At 42.8% G+C, this 21,949-nt stretch overlaps 1 protein-coding gene across 1 annotated transcript in view; it reads left to right on the forward strand.

Annotated features, from left to right (window-relative positions):
* The window catches only part of SNX4 (sorting nexin 4), a 32,502-nt gene extending 21,693 nt beyond the window's left edge, over positions 1–10,809 (forward strand). The window contains exons 9-14 of the mRNA XM_057376746.1: positions 961–1,026; positions 4,834–4,923; positions 6,125–6,224; positions 6,952–7,097; positions 8,463–8,577; positions 8,907–10,809. Coding sequence (XP_057232729.1) covers positions 961–1,026; positions 4,834–4,923; positions 6,125–6,224; positions 6,952–7,097; positions 8,463–8,577; positions 8,907–8,954 — 565 coding nt within the window. The 3' untranslated portion in view covers positions 8,955–10,809. The remainder of the gene's footprint in view (positions 1–960; positions 1,027–4,833; positions 4,924–6,124; positions 6,225–6,951; positions 7,098–8,462; positions 8,578–8,906) is intronic.
* The last annotated feature ends 11,140 nt before the right edge of the window (positions 10,810–21,949 follow it).

A 21,949-nucleotide genomic window follows, 5' to 3' on the forward strand; every position in this document is an offset into this window, starting at 1 on the left:
CTACACTATTCAAGTGCTAAATTTAATTCTCTGGGTTAATGGATTGCAGATGTCTTTCTCATTGGGGGTTTTAAAATGAAATTAGGTGTAGTTCTGTAATAACACAAAGACAAACAAATGTCATCATCAGCAGAGTGGAATGTTTATGAGAAAATGAAGGACAGAAAGATGCATTACCCATAAATTATGTGAAATATAAGGGTAACCTCTCCTTTTTTCCTTGGAGGTGTAATTCTTGTAACTAAGAACYTTCGTAAGGTTTTTCAAAGCTGAGAACACAATTAAAATGTCAGTGTACATACCAGGATGTCCAGAACAAGTCTCTTGCTATCTTTATTGTAGCTCTGTTTCTTTCTTTATCTAAGTAATSTCTGTAAATAGGTAGTTGCAGTACTGAGACAATTGCAAGTTGATTTTTTTAATGAAGAGAACTAAACATGTCTGCTCTGAAAACAAAGCTACATACATCAAATAGTTTCAAGAAAAGGAAAATGCTTACAAAAGTCAAATCCCACCCTTTGGTCTTTGGAATGAGAGGCTTCTATCTGATATCCTGTAAATCTGGAAAGCTTAGTTTCTTCTTGGTGAGACCAAAATCTGTTTCAGAAAGTTCAGCATTGTCCCTTATCCYGTTTATATTAAATGCTAGGTGGTTTGTTTTTGTATGTTTTTGTTTTAAATTGAGTTTTACTATTTAAACAAAACAACACTCAAAACCCATCCCAAATGAAGTATATTTGTGATGAGGAGTTTAGGGACAATTGTTTAACAGAGTGCCATAAGTAACCTTGCCACATTGTCAGTGCTGCTTCTTAGAGAAAGAAAACAGTTTGACCAAGTTTAACTTTGAGGCAGTTTCCATTCAGGTGTCACCTGGAAAGAAACTATATACAGGATGCAGCTTATTAACTTCCCTTACCCTTCATGTGTGATGTTGTTTCTCRTTTGTTTTTCCTACAGTGAGTGGAGTGCAATAGAAAAGGAGATGGGGGATGGGTTGCAGAGTGCTGGCCACCACATGGATGTGTAAGTACTGACTGAATATCTGATAGTTTGATGTAAGCCAGATGTGGAACTCTCCCTCTTTCCTCTCTTTTCCCTCAACCCCAGAGTACATATGAGTACGGAGAAAGTTGGGGGTGTGTTGTTTTTAGGTATACAGTGTTTCTGTGACTTGGATGCAGGCACAGTTTTAGCATCCATATACTGTATTAAGTAGCTCAAAAAGCCTCAGGAGAACCAGAGAGGTTTCTTTTTTTATTATTATTTTGAAATTGTAGAAGTGTTTGGAATCCTTCCAGTTTTTCTTTTAAGCTACTATGCCAGAAACTGGTGGAATACAGCTTTAATGTACTGCAGACCTGATGAGATCCATTTGGTTTTGCTAGCAGCATTTTGTACCATGCGGTAGATGGCACACAGATTGGGACTTAATTACAGGGAGTCAAGAAATTTAATTAATCGGCACCAAAASTCCAGTGGATTCCTGAAACAAACACCGACTGGATATAATAAAGAATCCTCTTTCTTTGCATCTATGGAGTCTTTTGGCAGAGTATGCAAAGCACAGCCTTCAAAATAAGAGTCTAGCACTTGAGAGTGCTCACAACAGTGGTATTCTAGGCTCATGACTTCTGCTTTTCCAGTAGTTGTATATAGCAAGTGAAACAGCGTYTCTTACCACTCTGATCCCTCTTCTGTAATCTCACACAACAGATAAGTAACAACTCCAGCAAGAGATGGAAGGTGTTTGACACTTCTTGCAATATTTTTACTGATAAAGTGTAATTGGTGTAAAATAAAGTTCTCAAGTTTGGTTTACAGTGCAGATTTATGTATGTTCTACTGCCTGATTGTTATTGGTGTTGTCAAGTTAACAARTCRACAATTGTTACAGGCCTTGTCAAGYGGAAGGGTTTGAAGAACCACGCCCTCAGCAGCTTCAGAATAATTCTGGTTTTATCAAATCTTTATGAATTGGACCCCCTTTGAATTATTTATTCACAGTTCTGTGTTTTGGCTAGTAGGGTGGTTTGCATTCAAGATAAGCTGTAATATTTTCTAGGCAGAGGGCTCTGGTGAGAATAAAGCAGTGGAGAATGTATTCTGCTTTCAGAAGAAAAATAGTTTAAGTAGAGGTGGAATACAGTGTTAAGCACYTACTGTGGTAGGCAGAAATTGAAGAGATTATGAAAACTTGGTATAATACAGTGGAGTTAAGGAATCACAAGTAGGTTTTTGGTGGTTCAGACATACCACAACAAGATGTCAAACTCCTAGAAATGCATGACTAATTAAAAGACATTTGTCTCACTTCTCAATCAGGAGGCTGAACCCACTTGCACATTCAAAAYATTTAAATGAATTTATTTGACCAGTTAGGGCTAAAGATCTGGAGWAATGGTAGTGGGTAACTGCTGTTCTGGGTAATTTTAATCACTGCATGAAGTTTGAGGTAGCTTTCATTGTCTGTCATCTCCTCTGCTCTGGCACTCTTCTGCAACAGTAATCCCATAGTGATGACAATCAAGCAAGAAGCAGMAGTTGTGAGATTCAGGAACTTCTTTAGTGACCCATGTGGTCTCCTACCAATAAGGTTCATATCTATGATCTCTTTAAATTATAACTTACCAGTTTGGTTACCATTCCCATAACATCAGGTAGGAATTTATTGCAACAGAAAAGCTACTTCTAGAAGGTTGCCTAATATAGATGTTAAACTTCAAAACTCATTTAATTATTCTCTATCTGCTCTGTATGCTCTAGACTTTACTAGATGTTTATTTAAGCTTTTGAGTTGTTACTGTTTAGTATGATCTATTACTGCTTAATGTTTGGAGAAGACATCCCAAAGCTTCTGTGGGTGTGGGCTGTACTAGAGGATGAGGTTTGCTTAAGTGACAAGAGTATGCTGAGAAAGCTGGAGGGAATGGCTGCAACTAGCATTTAAAAGATGAAAGAAAAGAATGCCAGATCTTTGACTTGTATCCTTTGTTACATTAATGAGTGACCCTTTATCTCTGTATCAACTAGATTGTCATTGTATAGTGAACCAGTCTAAACTAAAACAAGCATTTAGTTGACAGCTTACAATGTGTCAGTACCCTTAGAACTTACTGCAGTGTCTCTCCTTAACCCTTTTCCTAGTTTGCCTCAGTTTAGGCAGTCAGAAATGTTTCACTACTTTTTTTTCCCCCAAAATCAAACTCATTATAAAAACCTGTCTGTGTAAGGTAGGATTTTKTTTGGTGGGATTTTTTGATTGTTTGTTTTTGGATTTTTTTTCCTGAGAGTTGATCTGCCACAGATGAGCTCTAGCACTGCTCTAAACTTAGATCTTACTTGAAAATGAAATGTGGTCCATCTGCTGCCCTGAGAAATCTAACCACTATACTAAAATTATTGCACTGCAGAACTTAAAAATAGGGTAAGCCATTTATGACTGATGTGGCTGCAGGATTTTTTTAGAACAAGTGTATTTTTCAACAATTYTGGCTTATTCCTTACTTTGATTCATAAAGTGAATTCTTGTTCTCCCTGTTCTTTTATCCTTTCTACATAAACTGATCTGCTGTTGCTGACCGCTTCATATGTTATGTTTATTCATCACCAGGAGCCTTGGTAGGGYTTTTCCTGGATGTGGCCATGTGTTTGATTATATAGAGTATCAAAACAACTCATCATACTTGCAAACTTCACAAATTCATATTACCAGTTCCCTTTCAGCTTGAGACTGTGCCACTTCTTCCATAAAACCAGTTATGGAGAGGCACAGAGAGAAGAGAGAAAGTGCAAAAATTTTGCAAAAACTTGAAAGCCAAGAGGTGCTGTAATTAGAATTTGGGTCATGTTCTGCTGGCTGCTAGAGGAGAATGGACATACACTCACTTCAAAGAGCCTGCAGATGTGTGAGAGATTGCCACATAGCTGAGAATCCAGACTGAGTTAGCAGAATAGATGAAGGTATTTGTGTGGGATCTCATTCATCCTGGTTGTCTCCAGTGGCACATGCCCTGAGTGCTGGGCTAAAGAGGAATCTCATTTCTGTTGCTGGGCCAAGTGAGCAGTGCAGTTACCTCTCAGCTGTAGGCCTGTCCCTGCAAATCTGTCCAAGACAGTCACCTTGGTTAGCAGAAAMATACTAAATACTGTCAAATAAGCAGTATAAACTAGAAAAATAAGGTGCTTTTTGCCATTTGTAGGAGACATTAGCCTAAATAACAAAACTTACTGAATGCAAGAGCTGCAGATTTGATCCAAGCCATCGTACTTCAGATTTCTCCCTAAAAGGAGAGTTAATCTTCCTGTTGCTCTGGATTAATATGTCTGATTTACACAGCAGATAAAGCTATAGAATTTGGAGGAGCTGAAGGAACTTAATGTTGTTGTGTTCAGGGCACCACTGAGAGTTATCTTGTACTCAGGTGAATAATGAGCCATGAAAGCAGCGTCTTTGCTTTTCAGGAAGTATGATACTCACATTCTTGGGCCTTAATGCTTTAATACTTGAAGGGTATCTTTTGCACCATGTCTTTTTTTTGGTCTTGATGCTGCCTATTGACAGGCCACTGAAGAAAAGGAATAAATTGGGTTTTTCTCCTGTACTTGTCAAAATATTCATTGTAGTAATAACCAAAGAAGCAGGCCTGTGAAATGTTGACATTAGCTATTCAGAGTTTAATTAAAAACGAAGAAAAAAATCTTTTTGGAAGTGCTCTTTGCTGTTTGTCACGGGTGTTTCTGTCAAGCAGGTGTCCACCCTTGTTAATGCATGWGTATCCTTAAAGGTTAAATTAAGCAGCTTTACATTTAACTGTGGCTGTTTTTCACTAGATATGCAGCTTCCATTGATGACATACTGGAAGAAGAGGAACACTATGCAGATCAGCTGAAGGAATATCTCTTCTATGCAGAAGCACTGCGGTATGTGCAGAACTCTAAAGCTCAAAAGAAAGCTGTAGTCCTTTTCTCTAATATGATGTTGATGTTTAATTTTGTCTGATGTCCTCTTGTGTTCTCGGAGAAGGGGAAATTCCARTGTCGTGGTGTCTCTATGGTCTTGGAGACTCTGCTTACTCATGTTTGATTGTCATGTGAGTGGCAATACAAATTAGAACTGATCTGATGAGTAGTGAAGAGACAGAAATGTTAAAATCTGTATGCTATGGAAGAAAATACTGTTTATTCCTCTGGTTCCACATTTCCCTTGGCTTCTGGTGTATTAGTGCCCAAATGTGCTGAAAACTTAAGCGTTCATGACAAATCCCAGGAACTTTCAAAGTACCCAGTAAAACTTTCATCTGCAGTGCAGTGTTGTGCATCTAAATACCAACCTTTTGTTTTGCTTTACATTAGTGTTTATTAGTCACCACTTACAAGTGTGGACACAAAAGCAAATTGCTTTATGCTGCAAGATTGTGCCTAAAGCTGTTGTGCTTTCCACAAGTGTGGCTCTGAACCTCTTGGAGAGGTCCAGTAGAGAACTGGGTTGGAGAGTGTGAGGCTGCTGTGTGGGAACCYGGAGCACTGGTAGCCTCTCCTGGGAAACGAGTGTGCAGCCGGCTGTGGAGTACGGATGTAGCAGCATCAGCCCACACAGGACTGGGACTTACTGCAGGTGGTCAGAGGAAACTCCTCTTTTCCAGATGAAAGGCACTGTATGAGTCTAGAAGCAGTTTCTTGTTTTGTTCTTTAAAAAAGAAAATGTGATKAATTTTATGATTGACTGATAGATAGTACCGTCCCTGGAGCAATCTCCAGGTATCTTTCATCAAAGCTATGATTTTTCTTTGATGTATTTAGAATTAAACTATTTTACAGTGGTGTCCTTAAGGTGGTGGTAGGGCTTGTATTGCTGAGTGTATCTTGGAATGAGTCTAAAACGAGAGCAGAATGCTGCTGTACTAAAAACTTTATTTATACTTTGATCCAAGCTTGCTTAGCTACGGCATTTGCAGAGTTACGCAGTCTGTGATAGGGCTGTTGAATTTGGAATAGGATGAATAACTGGAGGTGCTTCCTGTCAAAAACAAACAAAACATGATGCCATTYGTAAAGTTTAAATGGAGGAAAACGTAGCAAAACAAAGTATTATGTGACAGAACTTTCATTACTTACTTTTCAGGGCAGTTTGCAGGAAGCATGAACTAATGCAATATGATTTGGAAATGGCTGCACAGGACTTAACATCTAAGAAACAGCAGTGTGAGGAGCTGGCAACAGGAGTGAGTCTTTTTCCATTTTCTTCTCCAAGATGCCTYTTTTTGAATTTATTTTTCACTTGAGCCAAGTTGCTTAGAATGATATTTAAATGGCACCAACATGCTGGCTGCTGCTTTTGAGAAGTGGTATCATATGAGCTGGAGACATGTGAGGTTTAAAGTAACTTGGTTCTTGGTGACATAAGCTGTTTGTGCCAAACTWCTTTTATTGAATACTGAGCAAGTAAAGGGTTGCAGTAAATGTGACTGGAACAGAATAACACAAGACAACTCTATCCTAGATATCAAAATGTTAGGAATTCTGAAAGGCTTCCTTTGCCTATTGAACAGTGGGTGTTATTGATACGTTGTGTTAAAAATATTACCTAAAGTATTATCTGAAAATGGTAACTGACAGTTTTTAAGAATTTTTAATATTGCTCTTGAATCTGTTGATGTTCTTTACAGAATGCCTTTATGACTTTTGTTTCTCTTAGTTCCTCTCCTACTTCAGTAGGAAGGCTGCTCTGAAAGTTCACCCTTGTCAGCCTTAAAGTGTTTGAACATCAAATTACCTCCTCCTCACTTTGCTTAGTCTAACCTGAGTCACCAGAGCTGCCTATCAATTAATGAAATKGAAGTTAAAGCAAAAAATCAGCCAAATAATAATCACAAATGCCAATAAAAGTCACCTGATGTCCTGTGGCTGTGCTCAGGAATCCGAAACCTAGAGTGTCCTTGTTTTTTGTAGACTGTCAGGACCTTTTCCCTGAAGGGAATGACCAGCAAGCTCTTCGGGCAAGAAACCCCTGAGCAGAGGGAAGCCAAGATAAAGGTTCTAGAAGAGCAGATACAGGAAGGAGAAGAGCAACTGAAGTCTAAAAATCTGGAGGGCAGGTAAATGGACTTGACTTTTTTAAAGAAAACACAGGGCTTGTCTTAGCAAAAGTTCTTGACTGGATGCTCTTGAAGGTGTTTGCATTTTATAAGTGTTTTTAATATATTCTTGGTGTTTATGAGCTGTCTATAAAAGCTCCTGTCAGCTGCAAGTTGTGAAATAAAGTGCAGTACATGCAGTTAGCTTCTGGTCTGAGTGTATGGCTTATGTAAAACCTGATGACTTTCCCAGTTACTGAGCCCACTCTAATGGCTGGCTTGCATGCTTTTATGTTCCACCAGTAATATATTTAGCAGGTGGGCTTGGAGCTGCAGCTGAATAGGCTGAGTCTCAAAAGCTGATTGGCTTCAAATACAGTATTTAGTTTGGTTTATGTGGAAGGGTCCTGAGCCTGTATTCTGCAACTTCTCATGTGGGGGACACCTTACTCCTGTTTGAAAGAGATTAGGTCTGGTAAGTTGTGTTTGAGTAACTGCTTCTTGGTGATCTTATGAAATTTTCTTCAGGTATGCAAGAACGAAAAATAGGAACTAACACTCTTAAAGCAATGTGATTTGTCAAAGCATGTCTGTCATACCACAGTTACCCCTTGTGTTATGTCTCCTGATATGTTAGCATTGGAGCTGGAAAGATAAGACTAGTTCATGAATAGTTCAAAACAAGAAGACACTCAGTAAATGCAATATCTTAATAATTTTGGCAGATGTATTGGAGATGTGCTTTTGTAGCTCTGGAAGTAATTTTCAAGTGAATGCTAGTCCAACACAAATGAAAGTATGAATTACAGATATCTGCCTCTGTTTTAGTTAAGGAGGCCTGACTRCACATTAGCAAACCAACAAAATTAATTTCTGAAGCAAATGGTAAATGTRAATGTTGCATGATAAATGTTTATTGTACTAGACTGTCTCACATCCTGACAACAAGTGAGTTTGCATGCTGAAGAGAGATGCAGATTCCAGCTTGATAACTGAAAAAGAAACATGCAATGTTGTGTGCTGAATGTTGGCATAAAGATAATTAGTTACCCCAACAGAATCTGAAGGAAAAATGTATATTTTGACTTATGCTAGTTCTATGGCAGTTATGCTTCCTAGAAAAAAACTACCAAACCAAATAAACATCCTAATGTATACTACGAAACTGGTTCTTTACATTAAAAACCTTCAAAAGAAAGTGGAGAATTGGGTAGTGGTGCCAGTTGTAAAATGAGAACATGGAGAGATGTATAATAATTGCAGGACTTGATTTACTGAAAGACAGAGCACATGCTATGTCATGCACAGCATCTCTGCTGAGTGTCCGGAGCTGAAGGTGGAAGGTGTAAAACACTTACTRACAGAAATAATTGCTTTTAATTTCAGAGACTTTGTGAAAAGTGCCTGGGCTGATATTGAGCGTTTTAAAGAGCAGAAGAATCACGATTTGAAGGAGGCACTTATAAGCTATGCTGTTATGCAGATTAGCATGTGCAAAAAGGTATGTGTGGCTTGGGAAGGGCTGGCCCAGTGTATTTGTCCTATCAGCAGGGGKACAGGTGCAGACTGTCAATAACTGGGAACATGGCAGTCACAGAAGATTGGAAGGCACTAGCATAAAACCTCCTACATATTCCATCCTACTTGAACTCAGTGACATGTCAATGTTGATATATATATRTATATATAAAATAGACAGTGTGGTCCAATTTCAATGTGGCCTCTGCCTTATTCTTCTGTGAAGTTCTATGGGACTTCTTTGTAGAGTCTTCTGTAGAATAGTCGTGGTTTGCAAATAGACCTATTGATTTTTAACTGTTCTTTTAAAAGGGAATTCAGGTTTGGACAAATGCAAAGGAATGCTTCAGCAAGATGTGACTACCTGGAAATGAMTTCCTCCTCCAAGTGCCAGAGAACGGAAGCACAGTGTATAACACCAATGTTATATTGCTACATGACTTACATACAAATCATGAAATAAATGTTATTGTTAATAAAGGATGAAAAGGACATGTTGTTAAATGTTTAGCCCTGACTGCCACTTCTGTGGCATGTTTTATATGTGGTAGCAAATAATGCAGGGGTAAAAGAGTTACTGAAAACTACAGCTCTGTATTGGGACAAAGGTATTGGGAAAGTTATCCCAGAAAGTATGAACTGAACTGYTCTGAGACTTGTGAAACACCATGTTCTGTAATGTGTAGATCACTTCCAGATGCCCTTCTTTCCAACCCTTGCTGTTTAGAATTTTTAATGCTCAAGGGTGCTTTGGTTTTATAATGGGGCACACAGTTGTGTTTTTGAGGTCTACACCGTAAGRGGACAAAAAATGAAATATTGTAATGCCTAGAGTTCATATTTAAATGCCTTTGCATGTCCATAGAGAAATATGTTTTTCCAGAGTTCAGGTTAAGCAGTCTCAAACTCCTGAGATGTTTGAAACTCTCTACAGTAGAGGTATTGTACAGTGGTTTGATAACAATATTCTGCATTTACTGGTTCCCACTTCAGTTTTGATACGGGCATTGATTTCCTACTAAACTTCTTCCTGCAAGTAGAGGAGACTGGTGATCCAGCTGAGCAGAGAAACCAAAGTCAAAGCTGGTAAGAAGCAGATGCAACTTCTCTTTGGTTGTTTGGAACCTGTTTACACTTGGTGTGAATCTGGCCTGTGGCACCTTGTAACTGAAGTGGTTTGGTTCTTGAACAAGAAGTTCTTAATGAAGGTGCTGAAATAATAAACCTGGTGCAGCTTCTGTCATACTTCAGAGCGGTGATGTGCAGGGCCCACAATGAACCAAGGTGTCTGTTGGRCCCTTGTAATGATGTTTTGGTGTGTGTGAGTGTGTATATGTGTGTATGTATATACACACCTGTATAACAAGATTTGCAGTTACAGTATTTGCATTAAATGTTTCCAATTATGAAAATCTCTTACTGATGTCTAATACTGGGCTTTTTCTACATTCTTCCYGAAAGTTCCTGAAGTCTTGTGGAATTTGTCAGACTTAATTGCTAGTCCTGAAGGAAGCTTTGTGATAATCTGTTGAAAAGTGTATTTAATTATTTTGGATTATGACACTACTCAGATTTTTTTTTTTTGTTTTTGTTTTTGTTTTTAAGAGATATTCCAGAAAGTCCTTAAATGTTCTTTTGATAAAACTGTCTAAATGTATTTACTGGTATATCCCATGTTACTTTTGTCTCTTCAACGTTTCTTTTCTATAAAACATTGTAAAGAATGCATAGGTCTGGTGCACACTACAGCTTGAAACTCTGAAGTAAAATGCTGGTACTMTGATAGCTTGTGTTGGCTTTTTCAAAGCACATGACAGTGACATGCCTGGCTGAGAGATGATGTTGGGCACAAAAAGGTCTCTTCCCTTAACATCTACAAGGAGAAACATTGTTCCATTCTGAGGTTGCAGTACGCGGTTCTGATACAGGCTGAAGGACTCTTACATTCCAAACCAAGAAGTTGCACACTTGATGTATTCGGGAAACTTTCTAAAGGAGTGGTGCCTTAATACGATACCATGAGGCGCTCAGAGTAGGTATTTTTCATGCACTTTGATTTTTGGTAGATTTTTCTGGTGCCTCCTTCCACATGTCACTTGCTGTACAGCTCATTAAATGTATTMGTATACCTTTTTTTTCCTTGCTAGTTGTTAAATTTAAGAAGGGAACAAAACAGTTCTTGTAAGTTTTGTGCCAAATAAGATAAATAAAATTGCTCTTTGATATTTTTGTTATGTGTTTTTTTTGGTAAAAAACCTCCTTTTTTCCGATCTTGAAAACTGCTGTTTGATGTTTTAAAAGTGSTTCTTGTCCTTCTTAGCTCTTAAGTAGCCTCCAAATTTGGGTTTAAAATTTGGTGAATTGTGTACAGCTTCCCATTTAGTTGAGGAACATAGTACTACGACCAAAATTAGATGCTTGCTACAAGTCACCTGTCTGAATTTCAYGTGTGTCTCCATCTAGTTAAGAAGCTTTTGAAAACAGTTTGCATTATTTGACAGAAATTATGTGMAAGGGTAATTTGCAGTAAGTTTGTTTCTTTTACTTCTGTGTTTCCAGAAAAGCATTGCATGTAGTCTATGCACTTGGGGATCATAGCAACCAGTGAAGGTTTCTTCTCTTTTAGCTTTTCAGCTTTTTAAGGTGAAACCAGYCCGTTTGTGGCTGTTTCCATGTGGRTAACAGAGCCCAGTGACTGATGTACACCTGCAAAGTGTGCATTCTTCCAGTTACAGTGTGRATTTAACTCCTGTAACTTGTTCTGCTTTGCCAGTTATCCAGTAAACAAAAGTTGGTAGGAGACCTTGAGAATAATAGCAGGGAGGAAGAACATTTTAACTTTATCTCGACACAATGCTTGTATGTGAAAGACCTGCCTGGATCACCTGATCTGCTGATCATGTCACTTGTCCCAGGAAGCTTTGCTGGGTACATTATCACTGTTTATGCTATCTCTGACCTCCCCATTACTAGCTGGACCTTGTCAGTTCATTTTAGTTGCTACTGTTGTCTGTTCCTGAAATATAGCAGGGGTGAGGGAGCCAACTGAAATGGAAAGATAGAGTGTTTTTATGAACTCTCTTTTTTAATGTTGTATTATTTCAGTATCTGGCACGTCAGCCCAAGCAGCGTTAACCTGGCAGCTGCGTGCAGGGACTACCTTGGCAGGCACAGAGCAAATCTTGGAGCTGGAGCCACGCTGAGGAGCTTGCCTTGTGCAGGTGAGCCAGAGGAAAGTGTTGTCTGTGGCCAAACACACAGCAGAGCCAGCAGTGCAAGGCTGCAGTCCCAGAGCAGCTGCCTGGGCAGGGCAGGGAGCACTGCAGCTCAGAATATCTTCCTGTATCACTCTCCCTAACACTGAAATGCCTTAGTTCATCTTGGTTCAAGAACTAAGAAACACTTTCTAATGTTGCCTAAAGAATTACAGKGCAGGAAGTTGCTTTAATTCCCCGTGCTTGTCACACAATGGCAGGGCAGGGCTCTAATCCGCATTTCCTTGTGTCTCCTGTTCTGCCCATCCCTGCTGCCTCTGTCTTGTGTTTGCTCACGGAGCTCTGTGGGGAGGCACAGCGTGTAATGCAAATTCCCTCACAGGGCTGCTGTTGAAATAATGGAAAGAGAGGAAGCAAGTGGAATGGGAGCTGGGAAGCTTGGAGCACAGGCCTTAGTGTGAAATCCAAGTACAAAATACAGGTAAGCAGTGGGTTTGCTGCTGCCATGAGTTCGTGCCTGCTCCTGCCTGGTGGGTTCCTAGGATGGGGGCATTTCCCTGAGGATGTCACTCTCGCTGCCTTCATCTTGAAACCCTTGGCAGTGCAGGACAAGAGCTGGTGTGAGCTGGTTCCCTCTATGGGTGGCCGCTGGGGCAGGCAGGATACTCACTGCAGCTGTGAGCACAGAGATGTCTCTCTTCAGTGGCAGAGGCTTGGTTGTCCCCAAGCTGAAACAGGGTACCTTGGTTGTCCCCAAGCACTGCCGTGGGTACCTTGGGCAGTCTGCAGAGCCTCAAGTTCTGGTGTAAGCAAAGCACTGTGACACTCTGGCTGCTGTGTGCTGATTCTTCCTGGTGCAATACAGTGTTCTCAAGAGGCTTTTGTGATTGTGACTTCTGGAGAGTCAAATGCAGAGGAGAATATTTTGGTTTGTTTTTTTTTTCTGGCTGCCGTTTGGTTTCTTTTGAATAGCTTACCTAGACTGGCTGTCCTAATGCTGTGCTTTCTTCAAGAAGAATCTTTTTGCTCTGAGTGGTTGTAGAACATATCTAAAACATAAAGACAAATTGGAAAGGATTTTGGGTGGTTTTGGAGGAAAACAGCTCCAGGCAGTGGAAATAGAGAATGTTTAGAGGTATGGAGAGGTGGTACCATGCTCAGACAGGTAAGGACGGGGATAAGCTGCATGTAAGGGCAGACAGGTTTTGAGCAGAGATACACAAAGGGGTGAGGATGCAGGGAAGAAGGACAGCAGAGATGGGAAAGGGTGGTAGAAGTGGAGAGGAGAACAGATGGAAAGCTTCTGTATCTGCAGGCTGGGYTGTGCAGAAGGAAAAGCAGCATTGTGTGCTCCTTGTTTTGGAGAAGCCAAAAAAGTGAGGAAGATGGAAGCAGGAGGTGAGGAAGTTTGAAGAGCTGWCAAAGGCAGCATGATACAATACAAWGATATATTGTRTAATGATAGTGTCTGACTGAAACTTGTAGTGTTAACTGTGGTCTTGAAGCTGAGTTCAACACCGATRATGGTGTAACATAGCTCAGAAGGAGAGATTTAATTCTATCTAGTATTTTGTATCTATGTTTAATATGATAATTTTGACCTTTCTGAATAAATAAAACAGGAGAAGAAGCTTCAGTCTTCAAAAACCCAGCATGAACTCTGTGGGCACCCCAATCCCTCAAACACTGGAATAATCAGCCATGGTATCTGGGGCCCTGCTCTCTGATGCATCTCCAAAAGAGACTGCCCAACATCCCAGGGACTACAATTAATAAATAGCTTCATCCTCTGCAGCAAACCTGTTCTGATATCTGTGTATATCTGTGGCATGTGATAACACCAATTTTATTCTCTTCAGAAGGAGCGTAAGTGGCCGCAGAAGATAAAAAGCRATGTTGCGGTGAGGCTCCCCGGGAYGCAAAGGTGGAAAATGATGCAGTCAGAGGGAAAAGGCAACCCCGACTGCCCTCTGGTGGGTCTCCAGCAGGAGCTCTCAGGGCCCGGGATCCGGGATCCCGCTGCGGGAGGAAGAATGGGGCCACCTTCTCCCCTCCTACCCTGCAACCGTGCAAGAGCCATGCAAGAGCCATGGTGTAATRGAAGCCTAAATACAAAGGGATGGGTGATCTGGAGCAATTTTCCATGCAGGATTCGGGCTGAGTTCGTGTCCCGCTGTGGGTTGCTGTTAATAATACAGTGTACTACACCCTGATTTGCAGCTTAGGTGCCTTTCACACCACACAAACACTGCCGTGAGTTGGACTCAGAGGTTTCTGAGCTAGCAGTACTTTCTTTTTTTAATTAAATTTTAATAACTTCTTGGCTGAAGTGCCAGCTGCATGGTCAGAAGGAATGATCTGTGGCTRCTTGTGCAGCCTGCAATCCTGTATATGAGATGGCAAAGTCACCCTGTCCCAGTAYTGCTTTGAACGAGGTTTTTGTGAAGTGTGTGCTCTCTGGTGACAGAGCCAGATCTCATGATGGTCGTTCCTGGAGCCAAAAGGATAGACTTTATTTCCAGTCTCATTTGTTCTGATTAGGTTCCAAGAGAAGTGCTGGTGGCTTCTGCCTGCTCACTCTGATGGCCCTGCAGACACTGATGTTCAGAGAGCAGCAGGGAAGAGCCAGGAGCTCCTTGTGCTGCAGCAAGATCCCACCCAGGCCACAGGACAGAGCTGTAAATCCTCCTCATCCAGCATTTACCAAYCTGGAGTGGGSATTGCAACAGCCRCAGCAGCGTTCCCAGTCCTGTGTGWCATTCCCTGCACTCCTCCATGGATTGTGTTAGCCACCGAGGCCATCCTGCTCATTTCAAGCTCCTCTGGTGCTCCTGTCGTTCAGAGTGGCTCTTCCCCCAGCCTGACCACCCTGGAGCCATGCAGGGCCTCTCACTGACTGCTCCTCACTTCCATCAGGTGACTCCTCACTGCTTCCCAGCAGCACGCCCTCTTCTCCAGTGGCTCCCTAATCCTTTCCACCTCCATCTCCCGTGGTCTCATAATGCTCTTACTGGCCAGGCTGTCAACAAAGACTGTGACCAGCACAGAGCCAAAGGGAGAACACAGTGGGACCCTGCTTCCCCAAAGAGTTCCCATTTCCTGTAACATCCTGAAGCCTTTGACCAGCTTTTAGTTTATTTTAARGAATTCTAGGCTGGCTTTCTGATTCAGAGCAGGACTGGCCCAACTGGAGTGAGGAGAGCTGTGATGTGGTGGATTGCTGCTTTAATACTATTGCTCCATCAAGGAAACTGTAATCTCTTAAAATGAGAATTAATTTGACAAGATTTGTTTTTCATGAACATGTTGATTKGCGTTAATCTCTTTTAGCTCTGTATCAACTATTCTTTTCCCAGGGATTAGTTTCAGACTGWCAGGCCTATAGTAATCCAGTCTCTGTAGTTATATTCTTTTATAAACAGACAAAATATCAGCCTTCTTTTTAGACTTGTGGAATTTCTCCTGAAATCCAAGACTTGTTGAAAATCAGCATCCATCATTCAGAGATCTCTTATGTTGAGATTTCTATAGGCTTGAGAAAAAGCTACATGGATCTGGAGATATAGGCATTAATTTAAGCACTCGCTGATATCGAGTGCTGCACCCTGGGTGTGACTCTGGAGCAAATATTGCCTTGTGATGGAGCTGAGGCACAGCTGTGGTTAATGAAGARCAGGCTCAGAGTGTGAGTTGGCTTTAGCATCCTCCTAAATGAAGAGCATATTCTTGGGTAGTTAACACACTATTGCACTCTAAGTCTATGCTGTTGCAGAAGTTTGGCCAAACTCTCTGACATCTTGGAACTAAAGTGATGAATTAACCTTTGAACCATGTAAAGTGTCAGGAATATTGACAGATGGACTGGGCTCGTTTGTGAACTAGGAGTAGCCAAACTATTTTTGTGGACTGGGTAGCCAAACCATTAGAGGAGATCAGGAATCCTCCTTTCCAAAAATCATTCTCAGTGCTAGAACTTCCCAAAGTACATCTTGCTTCCTTATAAATAATTGATCTTTTCTAACCTCTAACTTCTCTTTATGGTTGGCTTTAGCATCCCTCCCCTCTGCCTAATACTTCACCCGATTTTATTTGTCCTGTAAGCCAGGATAGGAATTTGAACATGTGTTGCCTTTTTCAATTTCAGGCCACTTACTTAAAATACCCAGAAATAATTGCTGGTGATCATTCACTTTCTGTYCAATCTCCTTCTCCCTGCTGATGTAGTTACTGCTATTTTTAGCTTTAAAATGCTAAATTCATAGTGCTTAGCTGGGCTTTTTCTGTTTCCTACCAACAAATATAATGATTTCGATTACAAGGCAATTTAGTGTTTGCTGGGTTTCATATTACTTTTAAATTTGAAAACATTTCCTTTTACTCTYTCATGCTGACATCCACTATGGAACTTCCTGGGCTGGAGTTAAATGAAGGTGATGATGATAAATAAAATAAAGTGATGTTTGCCAGCAAATGTGTGAATAACAGGACAGATGCCYCCGTGCTGGTCCTTGGCAGATGGTCCTGGAGAATTATCAACTTGATCCAGGTGAAGATTCTCCTTTCTCCCTATGCCCAGGTACTGGAGAAGGATRGCTTTTGCACTGCAGTGCTGGAACACTGCAGCAAACATACAGGGATCAGCAAACACACAGGGATCAGGGAACTGGGTCTAATGGAGATGCTCCTGGAGGGTCGAAGGGCAGCAGGTTCTGGTGTGCTGACAGGATTTGTGTTTTCAGRGAAGCAGAGAGTGGTGAGCAGCCAGCACCCCGCCTTTGGGAACTRATAACCTTTGTGTTGCAACATCCCTTTTTGGGTGGGCAGATAAGGATGCAGAGGGGAAATTAGGGTTAATAGGAGCAGGGCTGGAGATAAGCACAGGGAAGAAASCAGAGCTCTGCAAGCCCAGCTGGAGGTTTGGGTAAGGTTGTGTTTGGCAAACACACACTTGGCTGGTGGAAGAGTGTAAGTTTGGCCYCCAGGACTGACTTCCATGTGAATTTGCCCTGGTCAGGAGATGGCTCAGCTTGGCAGCTGTGTTGGGGTTACTTTTTCCCTCTGAGGAACAGCATGTGGGATTCAAGAGCCCTGAACTTGAGCAACAGAGCTGAGAGTTRGTGCCTCAGGTTAGAGTGGCCTGTGTGGGGTGAGGTGGCAGTTTTTGGTGTCCTGGGCAGACTGAGCTGCCTGAGCAGGTAGATAGGGTTGTTGGTTAAAAAGTGGTTCCTGACGTCTTCTCCAGAGGGTGAACCTTCCTTTCCTCTCTCCTCACCTTCCTTTCTGCTTTCTGTTGGTGCTGATGTTTCACATGCGAATCTTTCTACCAGGTGCTGGTAACCCCCTTGTGCTGAGTTTGGGCCTGCAAATGTGCCAAACCTGTTGATTTTACGTGTTACCCCTCTGTAGCATTGCGCAGGCAGCTGCTCCATTTCCTTCCTTACTTTTGTTCTGAACACTCCAGCTCCATAGCTGCTCCCCTTCAGCCTCCCTTCATGCTGGTTCAATCCTTTCAAACTTGTTTGGTCTGCCTGAGCCCGATGCTCAGAGAATTGGGGTGGCTCCTACTGTGGCCACCCACAGTACACAGCCCTTCTATTAGAGGAAGCTCCCAAAAAACCTTAATCTCTCACTTAAAATGCTGTTGCACCCATGTTTTCTTTCTGGTTTTCCTATCCATTGGTTAAGGAGGATAGGATTTGTTGAGGACCCATCCATGGGAAGGATCCTCAACAAACGTTGCTGAGATATCTTCATGTTGTGCAGCCTCCTGGGGTGTACATTGGCAGGGATGTGGAACTGCTGCTTTACAGGGGACTCCATAATTAGCTCTCCCTGGAAATGTATGCTTAATTACATTWCATGTATTGGCTCTAGAGAGGCAGGAACAGTGTCCCTTGAAGGACATTCTTCTGTTATCCAGAAGGATGTGKTTTTGTTCAGTGGCTGAAGAGCTCTCAGGTATCATGGATTGCCTTTCAGGTTGGGTTGAGCACATTGTGCTTCTTCTCTCACCATTTGTCTTCCTGCACTTTCCTCTTCTGTCTCTGGCCAACAGTGCTCTGCCTTTTTGTCTCATGTCTAAAAACTGCAGAGACTTTTGCTTAGCTTTGATATGAATCATGTCCCCAGCAGTCACTTTTCTTTTTTTTTYCTCCATCTTCCTTACAGAGCCAGTGACAAGTCCTCTCTGCCTAGGTTGCTACAGAGTTCTTCAACTGCTGCATCAACACGTGTCTTCCAAAGCACTGATTTTCTTGTTGCAAGGTGACCAGCACCTCTTCTRCTGCAGGACGGTGATGTGGAGCACTGCAGCAGGTAAAAGGTTCACTTCCCTGCTGGTAGATCCTTTTCATGTCTCACAGCTGTATCTGAACATGTATGTTTCTGGATCCTGTGAATGGAGATGCAAACTGTGTGTGGCTGTATGAGAACTCYAAATCCAGTTATTAGATTGCTGTAATCTGTGGAAAGAAGAGAAAATAAAGCACAAACCATGAAATAGCCTCCTCACAGACTAATTTTGCCATTGTTGTAGTCCCTTGGGCTAACACAAACCCAGCATGTTCCTTCACCTCCAGGTGTTTGAAGAGATTAACATTTGGAAGGACAAGCTGCTCTGCTGAGTGTAAGAGTTCAGTTTGACTCGCGTGCCCCAGACACAGTAATTTTGGAGTAATTTCGGTGTAGCATCCCTGGGTGCCGGGTGTGAGAGAGAGTCGGTCACATCCCAAGGTAGGTGTGTCAGGCAGGTTGARGGAATTGTTCCTTGGAGATCCCTCTCTGTCTGCCTTGAGTGCACAGGGAGTTGCAGAGAGATAATTAGATTTCAGATGTAGTCTAACCTAAATAAGGAACAGAAGCTGTAGTGGATTGCTGTGGATTTACTTTTTGCTTTYGCCCCTTTTTGTCAGTAAAAAATTAGAAACTGGGAATTTTACATAGCCTTCTTGGATTTGGTGCAGAAACACCAGATTTGCTGTTCTCTAGGAAAGGAACCCCCCATCTTATAGGTGCAGTTTTTTCTGCCTGCTAAAAAAGAAATAAAGTAGTTTGCGGGTCAGTATTTCTCCGGCACCCGAGTTTATGTATTTGGAGGGCAGGACACCCAGAGGAGCCAGGTGCTGGCTGGAGATCTGGGTGTTGTTTGCCTCTCGGGATGGCCGCGGGCTGCCAGAGAAGAGTCAGCTGGTGCTATCTGTGCTCCCTGTGCGCAGAGCMGCCGCTAATCTGCAGACGAAATGTGTTTCAACAGGAACAATAAATCCTGCCCGTACCTGCGCTCGCCTGCTCCTGCCGGAGCCAAAATCGCAGCGCTGGCTCGCCGGCTCCCGCCAGCGCCCAAGCAGCGTCACTCTTTGGGTCGAAGGCTCTTGAGCAAGCCCGGTGCAGCCGAGGAGGGCAGTGTGAAGGCTCCGGGGTGCAGCGGCAGCCCGTGAGCGCTTCTGCAGCGCGATCTGTGCTCCCGGCTCCGCTCGTCCCTGCCCCGTCCCGCCCGCGGCGCTCCTGGCGCACCGCCGCTCTGCAGACTCCTCGCAAACCTGCAATCCGCGGCCGCCCGCTGCTTGTTTGCCTCCTGGGTGTTTGCAGGCGCATTTGTGAGTTCTGTTAAAACTCGGCTTTTTGGCACAAATGCTCGTTGACGTCACGGTCACGCGCGCGTGCCGCTCCCGCGGCGGGGGAGCCCCGGTGCGGCTTTGGGGACCACGAGTGACACCGGGAGGGAGCGCACGGCAAACCCGCGCTGTGCCTCGCTCTAACAAGGGCCTCTTGATCCTGTGGGGTTCGGCAAGGAAACCCAAATCTAGGAAAAAAAAAACCCAAAACCAAAAAAACAAAAATCCCGAAAAGCCCCTGCAAAAAACAACAACAAAAAAAATTAAGTCATGCTTTTCAATTTCTGTGTCTCTTCTTCTTTGACTTTCTTACCCAGCCCCTTTGGCTTTTCTTTGCAATTCAGGCCACTAGTCATGAATTTTGGGAGTGGAAATAAATCTGGAAGCCCCAGGCCCCTGAGYGGCAGTTATGGGATAGGTGTTTGCACATGACAGCTGGTACACCGCACTCGGCGTGGTGGGGGATGCAGGGGAGGAGAAGCCACTTCTGCTATTTGCCAGCTCTCTCAGGGAAGGGATGCTTGCTAGACAGACTGGTTTGTGGCATAAATATAAAACAACAGCAAAAAAAAAAAAAAAAAAAGAAGCCCAAAAGAGCCATCTAAAACCCAAGAAAAGCCAGTTGCTGTTGGCTTTGCTTTACAAGTTGATATATTGTCTTTGCTCTAATGATGAAAACAAAATCTTCAGCTCAAGTTTTTCCTACTGGACAGTGACTGTGAGAGAAACTATTTCCATTTCTGGACCTGGAAAGTTAAAATTAGAGAAATAACTTCTCTGCTTATAGCTAACCTGTCAGAGAAGAGGCAGATTTTGGCCGTCATGCTTCCACCCCCATCCAAACTTGTTCAATGTTTGGAGCAGACTGATCTGAGTTGTTTTTTTTTTTTTATCACACATGGCTCCAGATACAAAGCTTTGTTCTAGCTCCTCTRAGAGACTTTTTGGATTTCCCACTTGTCTGGGCACCACCTCTGATAGGATCTGCAGGAGCAGAGCCTGGACTTGTACCTCCTACTTGAAAAAAAAAAACCAACAAACAAAACACCCCAGGGCAGAGTGTGCAGTCAAGGTGCTTCACTCTCCTGCAGCTTCTTCTGTGCTGACTTTCTCCAGCTGAGGGGTAGATGCTTCTTTCCTTCTTCTTGAGTAAACTCAAGTACTGTCAAGCCCTCATTTTCTTTGTTTTGGGGTTATTTGCCTTGTAATTTTATAATTTAYCTCCTTGTTCCTTGTGACATGGACTTTTGCTCATCCTTAAAATTTCAGCCTTTTTATAGAGCAGCTGAAGAAGTCAAACTGTGGGTGAGTCTGTGCCTTCCTGGCCATGGCACYGGTGATTTGGATGCAGCCATAAATCCTGAGACTTGGAAGGAACTCATCTACTGACAGCAACGCACCCGTGGGTCTGCTTGATGGAAATGATTTGTGATGTATCACTGGGCTGGGCTGCCAAGATGTAGGTTAGAGGCAGATGAATTGGAAATCGCTGCAGAAAGATGAGGACATGGTAGTCAGCTGCCTCCATCCCTTGCTTTGGGTGTCTGCAGCACAAAGCAGGAAAAAAAGAAAGATGGATTAACTTGCCAGCAATTCACAAAATGAAGGGCTGATAGGGCTGTGGCAAAGGCTGTCCCTGGTTGCTGGGGGTCTCTGTGCTCAGGGGTAAGGCAGATGGGCATGAGTGGTACCTCATGCTGTGCTGCCTGCAGAGCTGCACATTCCAGGGGTTGGGTCCCCTCTGCTCATCCCCTGGACAGGACACTGGCAGCCTCTGCCCTCTTTCAGACATGCAGGAGTAATTTATGGCCATAAATTGGTGCCAMTATCAGATTCACTGGGACTTGCTGGTACCTTTAAACACTATTTTAAGAAGGGCTCAGACTTCTGTCCCTCTGCACTGTGAACAAAATCAGCTTTTGCTAAGTTTCCAAGAAGGGTCCTTCTCCACAGGTGCTGCTGCTCCTTGGGTCCCGTTCCATGGGGAATGCACTAGAGCTCCTCAAGGCTGGGTGTTCTTGCAAAAGTGATGGGAGGAGGAAGGGGAAATGGAGAGACCARCCACCTGGTGCTGTGGCCACCGTGGCCTGTCCACTCAGGAAACAAACTGAAGGCAAGTTCCCTCTGTATACCACGATCCCCTAAATTTGCATTTCATACCAATTCAATGCCTGGTGCCTGCTGATGTGATTTTGGAGGGATGCATCACTTTAGGCTGTGTAATGAAGCATGTGACTAGCTTGCAATTAATGAGGTGGCTGCTTGCTGGACTTGGACATCTCCAAAGAGGCACTTGCTAGCTCGTCGTCATTTTGTTCTCCTTTGGCTCCTCTGCTTTTCTTACTGCCTCAGTCCCTGCAAAATCCTGTGTGCTTTGCTCCTCCAGGTAACAGCTCTGGGCTGCTTAGCGTTCACTGTCAGAAATCCTTTATTTCACACCACAAAGCAGGTGCTGCATGTGCAGCCCAGTGTCTCCAGTGCATTGTTTGCTGTATCCTTGATATCTGTATTCTTTGGTAATTGCACA

Source organism: Malurus melanocephalus, unplaced genomic scaffold, assembly GCF_030028575.1.
Source record: "Malurus melanocephalus ecotype Western Australia unplaced genomic scaffold, MMel_1.1 scaffold_289, whole genome shotgun sequence".
Classification (NCBI taxonomy): domain Eukaryota; kingdom Metazoa; phylum Chordata; class Aves; order Passeriformes; family Maluridae; genus Malurus; species Malurus melanocephalus.